The sequence below is a fragment of the Chenopodium quinoa genome, unplaced genomic scaffold (assembly GCF_001683475.1).
Source record: "Chenopodium quinoa cultivar QQ74 unplaced genomic scaffold, ASM168347v1, whole genome shotgun sequence".
NCBI classification, from domain to species: domain Eukaryota; kingdom Viridiplantae; phylum Streptophyta; class Magnoliopsida; order Caryophyllales; family Amaranthaceae; genus Chenopodium; species Chenopodium quinoa.
Window position 1 is genome coordinate 2973832 of NW_018745410.1, and position 13313 is coordinate 2987144.

The 13313-nt window shown below is 34.8% G+C and overlaps 1 protein-coding gene across 1 annotated transcript; it reads right to left on the minus strand.

The window, feature by feature from the left end:
* Positions 1-3439: 3439 nt before the first annotated feature.
* Positions 3440-7546, minus strand: LOC110713236 ((R)-mandelonitrile lyase-like). The gene is made up of 3 exons (XM_021891698.1): positions 6630-7546; positions 3921-5433; positions 3440-3825 (listed from the first exon to the last, which is right to left on the minus strand). The coding sequence occupies exons 1-3, from the start codon at positions 6739-6741 to the stop codon at positions 3786-3788; spliced, it is 1665 nt and encodes a 554-aa protein (XP_021747390.1). The 5' UTR covers positions 6742-7546; the 3' UTR covers positions 3440-3785.
* Between the last annotated feature and the right edge of the window lie 5767 nt (positions 7547-13313).

Here is a 13313-nt window from a genome sequence, read left to right on the forward strand (position 1 = left end):
TATAATTTAAGGTATGAATTGAAGTACTTCGTATCTAATGAAACTAGTGACTTAAAATTTGGATATATTCACTTGCCATGTCTAATGTTCTTGATATAGCGTTTTATTCACTTGAATTAAATTTATTTTCTTTGTATTTTAATAAGTGTTATATTATAATCGGTATATAATTTTAGACAATTAAATTGACTTATTCCACTTAGATAAAATAAGAGGTGAATGTGATAGTTCATTGCAGTATGAAAAATTGTAAATATATATATTGTTAGAGTAAATGGTTGATAATTGAAGTAATTAGCAAGAACAATTAAGAAATTTGATAGTAAAAAAAGAGACAAAAAATTGAAGGTGGGAAAATCCTTCTAGCAATTACTTGAATACTATAAAACTCACCCAAGAGCAAGGAGAATGTTTGTATTGATTATAATTAATGTTTACAAGAGTAATCTCTCACTAATTTCCACTCTAAAGCAAAAAGGTTTCAAGAATAAGAACCCTACCTCTAATTGTGTTTCACTCAATTTGGGGATAATGAACAAAATAACTCTTAATGGGTATTTATACCCCCAACGGATTTGAACAGGGTATCAGGTAGGCATGGACGTGCCAAATATGGCACGGACGTGCTAGCCAAGATAAATCATTCCAGTAGCTATTGCTCGTTTGGAACTGGAGCTGCACGGACATGCCAAATTTGACACGGACGTGCATCTCTTGTTCGGGTCAACACAGATAGCTTGTAGTAAAACAACTATAATTTCCTCGTTTCTCATCGAAATCAAGCTTATGATCTATCATTGGAAAGCTCTTGAAACAAGCTTTAACCTCCAACTCGAATCACATCAAAAATCCAAGTAGATTGAGAGATATACCAAGTTGAAATTGACCCATCTAATGCTTCCTTACTTAACACAGGTAATTCATACCCTTAGCTTATATGTATATATACCGGTACCTTTCATAGGTTTCGCCAGCCAGCTCCGCAGGTCATCACTTGAGAGTAGAGGGGGGAGGTAAGGGAATCCCCCTACTCCCAAGCCTTTTATAGTTGGTGGGGCTCGAACTCGTAACCTCAAAGTCACAAGATGGGTTCCCCAAAGTGTAGTAGTAGGTTTGGATGAGAACCATAAAAAAAAAAGATATAATAATATTAAAATGTAGGGTTTTTTTGTATATAAAAAAAAGTGTAACACTTATTAAAACATTGTTGCATTTGATAAGTGTAACACTTATTAAACATGATGGAATATTTTATATGGATGCATGTGATCTTATCTTATTTATTTAAACTTATAATATTGAATTCGCCTTAAAACTATATATATTATGTGAGATGTTCTTAGATTCATCTTAAAACGAAATTTTAAAATATAAATTTTTAAAATTTATCTCAAGTTATAGTGAATATATACGTGGTTAAAGATGAACATTGTAGACCGTAAAGGTCAAACCGTAACTATAAAACAGACAATGGAGTACTATGTACTAAAGATATCTATACATGCAACTGAAATAAATGGATATAATAGCATTTATTTAAATCTTTTTATATGATCTAATTTGTTAGACTTTATGAGAAAAGTAATTATTTTCCAAAATAAGATAAATAACAAAAGTTCTACTATTCTAAGACAAAATTATAATATTGAAAAAAAAAGAAAAAAAATTATAACAATGGCTTAAAAAAAAAGAAAAGAAAAAAAAATAATGCCATAAATGTTGGAAAATTGAATATGGAAGTCAAATATGATTTAGGTCGTGTTCTTTTCACCAAAAATAAGATTTATTACACAAATATTTCACTTCAATAAAAATAAGTTCAAATCAATATATATACGTAGTAGTTTCATTTCAACACAATAATTTTAAATTGGTTGAAATGATTTCAGTTTGGTAAAAATAAGGTGAAAAAGAACAGCGTCTTCTAAGTGTGATTTAGGCATTGTTTAGTTCACCTTATTTTTACTTATTTCAGAAAAAATAAGTTACGATCATATCATCGTTTTATATGTAGTTTTTTATCGCTAATTATCTTTAATTTTGTAATGAAAAAATTATGAAAATCACATATTAATAAAATACACATTATTACAAATCTAAGAAGACCACACTTGATATATTTTTTTCCGTATAGATTATCGTATATTTAAAGTCAAAGTTTTGTCAAATTTGACATTAAGATCAGATCAGACCGGAACAGATTACATGAGAAAAAATAAGGTGAACCAAACAAGCCCTTAGTTGCAAAAGAGTATCTCTCTAAAAACAAAAGTAAAAGCATAAAATCTTTGTCTAATTTATAATAGTTTCAAAATTAATTCTTTTATATTATAAAAGCATTTATTAATTTACACCATATGTTATTGAGGAGGGAAAAATGTAATTTTTTATTTGAAATAATATACTTCCATTTTAAAATAAAATAGCAATTATTTGATTTTGTCTATGGTAACAAAACATTAAGGAAAATGAGGTGACTTTCAACATTAATTAAATGAAAGATTGAAGAATTTTTGAAAAGATATGAATAGAAAGAAGAAATAATACTCCATAGTAAATAGATGCAAGAATAATGAATGATTATATTACAATAATAATAAAGCTAATTAATGTTTTAAAAAATTGAGGGTCCATACATAAAATCCTTGAAAGAATTTTCTCTTTAATTGGCCACCATGCTTTTCAATTAGCATGATGGACTCTATGGAGTGCATAAATTTTCAGTACTTTTAGGAAGGGTTCTTGTATGTCTCTTTATCAAGTGCTCAAAGTTAGGCCCTACATTAAACTAAAGTCAAGGTCCTACATCAAAATATGCATGAATAACTTTGTGCCACCTACAATGCTATCATTGCAAGACATCAATATTAGGCCTACAACTCAAGAAAAAAGTAGGTTGAATATTATTATTGTACATAAACATTTTTAGTATCTTGATTCATTTGATGTTTGTCTGAAATTATATTATTTGAACATATTTGAATTATACGGAGTAGTATTTTGTCTGAAGTTAAATGAATTTATCCAACCTTATTTGAACTTGTGAGAAATAACTTGAAGTGGAAATGAAGTAAACAAAACAAGATCTAAATTAGCCCTTTTATGACAATTTTTGTATACCTGAAAACAGGTTTTATCACACAATACATCGGTACTACTACTGTTGCACTTTATTTTCTCTGAAAGCTGGAACTTAAAGACCTTTAACTAGAAACACGATTGCTGATTAAATTTTGCAAATGATGCACGGCTCCAATTAATTTGCTATATAAATTTCCAGAATGTTATATGTTCACTGTTTTCTAACCTTCATCACATAGCTTGACATATATGAATTCAAATCACATCCAGATGCAGCATGTCTGACGGTCGCAGACTGTTAGCATTGAGATCAAGAAGACATAAAAATCAATGAACAGAAGAGAAGAAATGGGCAAAAGGAAGAAAAGTCAATGTAAGTTGAAGTTTTAATTCATATGTAATGATCAAAATCTAGATGTATGGATACTTGGATAGTATCCCATAAAACTTTCAGATGACCCAGATCATGGGAACAATGGTGCTCTATATAGAAACAACTCCTATGTATGTACAGCCTCAGTATTCTACTATCGGTGCAGCTAACAAAACAATTCCTCATACATCTACCAACTATGAACAAAAAAATAAGCATAAAAGAATCATACACCAGCACTTTGCTGTGTATATTGAAGGAACAAATGATGTGCATCTACTATTGCTTGGATTGGCTATGGCTACCACAAGTCCACAACGGACATTTACATTTATCTTGTTCGTTCTTGAAGCAACTTCAGTCCCATATATCTGGCAAAGAAATAGACACTATAGTCATTAAGAACATCACATAATAGTACAGAATCTATAAGCTTTGTTAATTAGTTTACAGCCACTTCACGTACCTGCCAAGCATCAAAAGGGTGGCTTGAGGATTAGTTCCTGGAGACACTGTTAATATTGAGCCATCAATGATTCTGAGCGCATTGACACCAATCACCCGAAGATCAGTGTCCACAACCTTCCCAACGACGCAGCCACCATGGTAATGCCATATAGTGCTCACAGTTCGGCGACAAAATTCACCCATTAGTGTGTCATCTGATTGGTCTGTAGGTAGTGCAGGTCCCAGAAATCTGAAGTCTCTACCTCCGGCCCATGTAAACTTAAAATCTTCCATGGACCTGGTTCTTAGAATATCCCCTATCTTACGCATGCCAACTATGCACAAATCCAGGTCTTTTGGGTCACTAAAATAGTTAAACCTGATGCTTGGATTGAGTCTAACATCAGTGGATGCTAGCCGAAGTGAACCAGATGAAACTGGACCAGAAATTTTCTCCATGATTGTGGCCACAGTAAGATAAAGAGGAGAAGATGGTGACCGTGCAAAAGCAGGATGGGTAAGGGCAGCAAAGGGGATTACATTTGATGCAGCTTCCAGGTACGCTCCTGATTCAGTGATGCCCACAACCTGAATAAGTGAATGTTCTAAAGGTGTTGGAGGCACAATTGATATTCCATTTCTTGGGTTGTCATAGAGAAATTGGCCCACATACGGTGAATGATGGGAAACTGGAATACCCCATGATGACAGGTATGGCCTTGAACCGATTCCACTGAGTAAAAGAAGCTGAGGACTCCCAATGGCTCCAGCTGAAAGAATAACCTCACCCTGACCACGCACCATTGCATGATGGTAATGCCCCCGTGTATCACGGTACACCACTCCGATTGCTGACAATTTTGAGCTGTCAGCTGGAGAAGATGTGGCAAGTATAATCCTCTCTACATTTGCATGGACAGCTACCTTTATATTTGAAGCTGTTCCATAATTCAAAAGGTCTGCAGCACTATGCCTTCGGCCAGAGCTATCGAATGTGGATCCACCAATTTTTGTTCCTAAAACATGTTCCAAACTGAAATCATTATATGGACTCACCCCAGCTTCCAACAGACCATCTCTTACAGAAGATTGCCAACTTCTTAAGTCAGGTCTGAACACAATAGCATTCTCCACCCATTCATACGACTGATTCACCATTCTCAAATCCCAAGAAAGGCCAGATTTGGCATAGAACTCTTGATCAGCTCTGCTGTAAAATCCAGCATTTACAACACTGCTTCCACCAAGAACCCGGCCACGAGTATTGGGCACACCCTCCTCTGAAGTAAATGCTTGTGCAGGAGAATCAAATGTATCGATCTCCAAAATAGTGGCCAAGAAGCCTTCTTGAGTCATCAAGTTTGGAATCCCATATGGCACTCCTCCTCTTTCCAGCAGCAGTACCTTATAATTCTGTGACAAGGTAGCTGCCAATGGACATCCAGCTGTTCCACCTCCAACAATGATATAATCATAATAATCTTCCACAGGGAATTCTGTAGCATTTGCAGTAAATCGAATATAGGCAGGAGCTACAGGGGACGATAAATTTAAATCAGAAAATTATGTACTGAAAGACCACTAAACCCTTTTCCATTGTAAGAATTATGCATACAAGCACTCAAAAATGTTATACGAATCTCTGATGAAAGTACTCAAGAAGTGTACTAAAAAAGTATAGCATACTACACAAGTACACAGCATAACAAATTGGCTAATTGAATGTCTTCATTATTCAGCTAAATGCAAATTGTTAAGCATTAAGTTTCTCGGTTTCTTTGTACAAGTTGTTGACAGGAAAAGGATGATCATATCTAACTCTATATGCATATCTTTATACATAGCAATGACTGCTTAGTCATTCCATCAATCTACCCTCCTAGTCCAGTTATGTTTTAGCATATACTCTAATGGACAGGCCAATTGATAACAGAATAATCGAAAAATGTAAGCTCAGAACATTATCTGATGTGACCGCAATTAAAATTTCACACAACAGACTGTAATTAATCGGTAAATAATTAGATATCTAAATCAAGGAGGAAACTGAGTTAGAAACTAAGATTATGGCTTGTAAGCCCATTCTGCTGCTAGGGTCAGATTTCTGAACCATCCAATAGTTTTTCCCATACATTTTAAAATTGTTAATCAGATCAATTGAAGTAAACTGCAAAAGAAATTGGCTAAAATTGCACAGAAAGTTAAACCTCTGTTAGTATATCAGAACTTTCGTACACTTTTTTCACAATCTTCATGACACTAAAACTTAATATTTTTCCGAAATCGAAAATTACACAATCAGTGATAAATTATAATTGCTGAATAATACGAAGTAATGATTACTTTTCTCCACAATTGTCATGTGGACAAACACTAATCTACCAATAGACCAAAAACCAAAACCTGAATTTTTTTAGAATTATGATTACCAAGCATATAAATAAGCAACATAACAGCTCGTTATAAGTCCTGAATTATACATGTTTCAATGTAATGCATCAACTACAACACTTAAACTAATTATAGCAAGCTAATACAGTAAGAAAATCGACAAAATTACTGAAAAATCTGAAAGCATAACAAGAATACGCAAGAAAAAGGGTACCCAAAATTGAAACCTAGAAATCTTGGAAACAAAAGAGTTTTTTCAGAAGCATTTCATCGAAAAGGTAGGGTGCATAAGCAAAATGGTGAAATTAAGGCATAAGCTGAGAATTTCAAAACATACCCTCTTGAGGTTGTGCACTGCTACACCCAAACAAAGTAAGGAAGATCAAAATTACGAGCAATCTACTGAAAATTTCGCCATAATACAATCTGGGTATCTCCAATTCCGCCATTTTCTTGTGAAATTCCTCAATTTCTTGGTGTTTTCTTGAAGAAGCGAGAAATGGGTATTAAAGAAAACGAATATGGGTACCCCAAATACGCAGCTATGGACTGTAGTGGGTGTCGCTAGAAATTCGGTTAGAAATTGGTTTTGGTGTAAGATTTTATAATGATTATGAAAAGAATTTTGTAATCTTAACCGTCTTTCGTATCATTGGTTTGTCTGTTTCAGTGCAATTAACCCGCGTTTTATAAGTGTTTTGAACTTCGTAGATTCTCCTTTGTTTTTTTTGGTTGTGAATGCCTGAATGGGGTCAATGGGTCATTCACCTAGTGAGGCCAACATATGCCACAACACGACACGACACAACTCGACCTGACATATAATAAAGAGGGAGCCCTAATTTTTTAATTAAGAAAAGGATCTTTCATATTAACAATAAATGTAATTTAAAGCTTACCAATGTTATTTATTTTATTTTATTTTTATTTTTTTGAAAAAACCCACACGGGGCACACTAAATAGATAAATCAGACGAAGCTAGTTCAACAATACAAGGAGGGATCTCACCATCCCAAACACGATAGCCAACCACTCAAGGTTGATAGTGGGCTAACGAATGAGCCACCTTATTACATCCTCGTTTAACAAACTCCCAAGAAACAAAAATAAAGCTATTACATAAATCTAAAATGTCATCAAGAATTAAATGAAAATGACTAGCTCCCTTCGTCTGATCTCGCAACGATCTAATAACAGTGAAGCAATCACTCTCAACTATTACCTCCTGCAAACCCAAGCTCCTTGATATGTCCAATTTATATAGTGTTTTACCCCCATCCCTTGGTCATAATTAGTGGTGTTTTTGGCTCTTTAGAACTACATTTATTACTAATTAGTGTTTTCAAGTGTTTTGGTAGTTTTGCTTGAGTTTTGTAGGAAATTGCACATTTGGAGCGTTTTCCGGGTTTTTCATGAAGCAACTACGAGCATTAGGAGGACACGACCATCTTTGAAGCCCAAGACCGGTTAGAGCCGGTGATTAAGGGCTCGGTATGTGATACCGGGGCAATTGGATCGAGTATTCAAGACTTGAAGAGGAAATCCGGATTGGGCCGAAGAATCGAGCCCAATCGAAGTCCAAGCCTCGAAGAAGAAGCTGGGCCCGATCGGGCAAGCTTGCGCCCGATCGGGCGGGCGCATACAAGAAGCATCAGCAAGAAGGCGCGCCCGATCGGGTGAGCGTAAGCTTGATCGGGCGCGGCGCACCAGGAAGAGCGAGGGAAAAAAGGCGGGCGCGATCGGGCGGCCCTTCCCCCGATCGTGCGCGTGTTTTTAGAAGACTTGATTGTCGAGATTTTTAGTTTTCAATTAGGATTTGTTTTAGGGATGTTTAAGTACGATTTTTGGACGTAATTTTGATTACCTTCTCTTTTAGATTTTCTCTCTCTACTTAGAATATTTTCTCTCTAAAATTCTCTCAACTTTGTTCTTAACTCCATTCCTTAATCCAGATTTCTTTTGGTAACAATTTCTTCTCTTTTAATTTTAGTTATTTTATTTAATTCTTTCATCATGTCTTGCTTTATAGTTTTGATTAGTTTAGATTTAATTTGTGATTGTTGATTATTAATGCTTGATTAATTTCCCATTGATTGATTTAATGCTATGCAATTAGGTTTGACCAGATTTAATTATATGAGTTTAGCAATATTAATTCGAGATTCGACAGATGAGAATTGATGTTTAGGCTTAGTTTCAACAGGCGGACTAATTTATAAATGGTTAAGTCGAGATTCGAGAGATGAGATTTAATACCGATAAATTAACTCTATGATTATAATACGTAGCGAAAGCCCTTTATAATTTGATTGATTGATGCATGATGATTGCTTATTATGATTTGCCCTGGAATATTGTTTATTAGTGAACCTATGCCCTAGGTTTTCCCTTCGTTGATTTATATCCCTTTTTATTCCCTTCTTACTTTTACCTTTAGTAGTTTAATTACTCTTTACAACAAATTTGGTTACTTGATAATCTAGATTGTTTCTAATTAATTAGGAATAAATTGATCTGTTTCCCTATGGTTTGACCTTTCTTCCCTATCTACATAGTTAGTGGATTTAGGTTTCATTTTTGATTAGGTGAATACGACTTAAGCCTGTCAAATTTTGGCGCTGTTGCCAGGGAGTCTTATTTTTATTCTCTAATTTTTTTTAGTCTAGATTATCCCCTCTTGTCTCAGAGAACGTTAGTTCTTTGAGGCAATTCTCATATTTGTCTTTTAGTTCCTTGTTTATGCCCAGGTGTTCCAGATCAGGTTACATTCCATTCGATCCTGAGATCGAGCGCTCGTTTCATAGGCAAAGGAATCTTTATAGACAAATTCTGGCGGGTTCTAAGGAAGATAACAATCGAAGAGACCCTCCCTCTGATTCTAGTGACACATAAATTCCTTCAAATTCAGAATCAGAGATGACGGCCCAAAAGAAGCTCAGTGACTACTTGCAGCCGAAGCTCACAGATTTTCCGCACCTTACTCCTACTGTGGCTCTTGATGGAGTTAAATTCGAAATCAAGCCCCAATTTATCACTATGATAGAGAGGAAGCACTCAGTGGAGCTAAGGGTGAAGATCCTAATCTTCACATTGCAGATTTCTGCCAATATTGTAACACCATTAGAGAAGCCGGGGTCACGCAGGACCAAATCAGGGAGATTCTTTTTCCCTTTTCATTATGTGGCAAATCTAAATCATGGTTTAATGGTTTGAATAGAACTGCACTTGGTATTAATGACTAGGAAACTCTTGCCTTGAATTTCTATAATAAATATTACCCTGCAGAGAGAAAAGCTGTACTAAGGAGTGCTATTTAGAACTTTGCTCAAGAGGCTGACAAAACTTTATACGAGGCTTGGGAGAGGTTCAAGGATCGACAGAGAGAATGCCCCCACCACAATCTAGCACAGTGGCAATTGATCCAAGCTTTCTACAATGGGCTTAGAAATTCATCTAGATCAGTTCTAAATTCTGCAACTAGTGGGAGATTCGTGAATTTAAATGTGGACGATGCCAGCCAGGTTATCGAAGATATGGCAATACACAATTCCCAATACGGAAATCCGAGAGGGTTTGCAAATAAAGGAAAGCATAATGTCGATTCCGTATCCTTTTTGCAAGCTCAATTAACATCTATTTGTCAAAAATTAGATAATCTCACTGCTACTCCTAACTCTGTAGCTAATGTTTCTGCTGTTGCTAACAATGAAGCTTTTTGTGAAAATTGTGGAATTGTAGGGCATTGGGAGCAAGATTGTAGGAGTTCCATGTAACAAGTTAATGCCTTCCAAACCTATAGGCAGAATAACCCATATTCCAACTCTTATAATCCTGGTTACCGGAACCATCCATATCTTTCGTACCAGAGTACCAATGTACAGAACCCTCCACCTCCACAACAGCAACCCCCACCACAGCAGAAATATTACCATCCAAATTATGGCCAGAAAAACCTAGCACAACCCTCATCATTTTCTGACCCTGCTATGACAGAAATTAGAGCAATGCTTACTAACATGCAAAAGCATATGGAGAGTAGGGATGCGCAAATTGATTCTATTTTAACCCACAATAAAATCATGGATAATCAAATTGCACAACTTTCATCTACCCTACAAACCCGTCAGCAGGGAGCTATACCATCGCAACCAATCCATCCCACAGATCATGCCAATGCGATCACTCTAAGGAGTGTTTCACATTACGATGGACCTCCTATGCCAAAGGATGATGGACCAGTTCCTGATCCAAATTCCTCTTTACCAAACGCTAATCCTGCTAACCCTGCAGGGCTACATACAAATACTAACCCTTCTAATGTTTCTTTGCAGGTGTAGGGAATATTTCAAGCATTATCCCAAACTTGAACCCCACTGTGATCATACACTAAAGTACGGTGGCGTCCAAATGGAAAGAAGATAGAGCAAAAGAGTTGCCAACAAGTTTTAGGAATTCGTAAACCGTTCACAGGGTGAAGGTTACACCCCTTAACGATCCAGGAGATCGTCAACTCCAATAGGTCTGGAACCATGACTGGTAGTTCGGGGATGAAGGTACAAATCCAACCTAAAAGAGATTGAACCTGCCCTAATAATAGACCTCTACTTTATTTTGATCGTATTCATGTGCGCTTTCTGACTAACATGCAATAACCAGGTTAACCCTAAACCTGTTTATCTATGTTGGTTGAATATTAATGCACAAATAAATATATTATTGGCGATCACTTGAATTATAATCAAATTAACCCTAAACAAGATTATAAATTATCTTATTAAGCATGATTACAAGTACCAATTCCCTTTAAACATGCATAAAAGACGTGATCAAGCAGTAACAATAATATATATCAAGCAACATAATAATAATCATCATAATAAAATTATAATAATAATAATATTCATAACCATAATCATGAATCATAAAAATAATCATAATCATAAATCATGTTAAAGCATAATAATAGCAAGATCCTAGGCATGATACTAACAAGATTAATAACAAACCCTAGCATGTCACTAAACAATAAAGATCAAATATATATCCCTAACATGATATTAACATGAATATTAGGAAAGAAAATAGGAAGCATCATAGAAATAATAATTGACATTATATTCTTTACCCTAAACATGATACTAGGAATTTATTATTGTCACCCTAAACATCAAATTAAGAAAAATATTAACATGATACTAGGAATCATAATAACAACCTAGACATGATTTCTATCATAATATTAATTAAACAATTAAAACACTTACTTGGATGTCTCGTACCTCTTTCTAATAACAAAATACACACGTTAGTAACTTCAAGGAAAATAATAATTAAAGCAATTAAATCAAATAACTGAAATAGAGATTTGGGACCAAACCCTCAGAAATTAAAACCTTTCACGTCTAGAGCAAAGACAACTTCGAATATGGCTAGGTGTATCTAAGTCTTGCGAATGCGGAATTTTGTATTTGAGAAAAGGCTAGTTTAGAAAAGAGAGAGAGAGAGAGAGTAATCAAGAATTTCTTGATGAGAATTGGTGACAAGAAAGAATTAGACAGAATAAGAATTGATGATTTAAAACGGAGCTTTTAGGAGGCTATTTATAGAGAAAATCAGCAAAAAAGATAGAAAATCAAACCAGAGTTTCAACGAGAATAAAACTCGATTAGCGCCAAACGCTGGTCATTAGCGCCTGGCGCTAAGGCGCCAAGTCTTAGCACCAAGTCCTAATGCTTAGCATCAAGCGCTAATAATGAGTTTCACACATTTTTGTTTTTATCATATATTTTGATCCGGAAGTCCAAATAAGGCATATAATATGTCGTTGGAAAGATCTTGTAGTATACTTTCCAACCAAATTAATATCAGATAAAAATATTTTGTAAATAAAAATATATAGACGAAATAGTGGAAGGGTGTCTGTTTTGGATAGAGTTTCATATCTAATTCATATCTTTTTTGTTATAGCTCGGATTTAATATTATAATATATAATTGGAAATATAATTTCAAGATCTATACAACCATATAAAATTTGGATAAAGATTATGAGGCACGAAAATAAAAACTGAATATATTCCACTTCGTACAAAACAAGGATTCTTAAAAGGAGTAGTTTTATTCAATTTCAAACTCTTTAAAACATAATTATCTATCCTAACTCCATTAGGATTTAAAAGAACCTTCTAGAGTATTCTATAAGACTGTAGTCAATCCTAATAGCTTAAGGAATGATAATTAATAATAGGCCCTCCTCTAGATCATTGGGCCGTATATAAAAACCAAATCGGGCCCAGTTTAGTATTTTGGCCATAACTTCCTCATTACTCATCGGAATTGGGCTTATAATATATAGTTGGAAAGGTCTTTTCAAGCCCCATACAACTACACCATTACTGGACACTTATCACGGACCAAACTAAACTGGAATGCTCGTTTTTCATAAATAAGGTAAGAAAAGAAATATTTTTAAAAACAAAAAGAAGAGATATTTTAATAAAAACATTCTCATCAGTAGACTTTTCACACTTTCCCTTTGTTCGATAATCAAATGACATCAAAGGTATTCATTTCTGGGTTTGGTTTTAGGGAGACACATTTGGGTGTCTACAACAGGGTAAATCTCAGGATAAGGGAGGAGATGTTTAGAGCCCGGTTATCAAACTACCATTACCTAATAGACAATTGAAGAGTAAGCTTGATAAAAAATTCGGTAAGTTCTTAGAGGTTGTGAAAAACTTGCAGGTAACAGTTCCTTTCACTGATTTAATCACTCAGGTTCCTGCATATGCTAAATTTATGAAAGACATTCTGACTAGGAAAAAGGCCTTTAATGAAGTGGAAACTGTAGCTTTTACATAGGAGTGTAGAGCCTTATTGCAAAATAAATCCCATTCTAAATTAAAGGATCCCGGTAGTTTTTCTATCCCTTGTCATATAGGGAATGTTTTTATTGATAAAGCTTTGTGCGATTAAGGTGCCAGTGTCAGTGTTATGCCATAGTTTGTCTGTGCTAAACTTA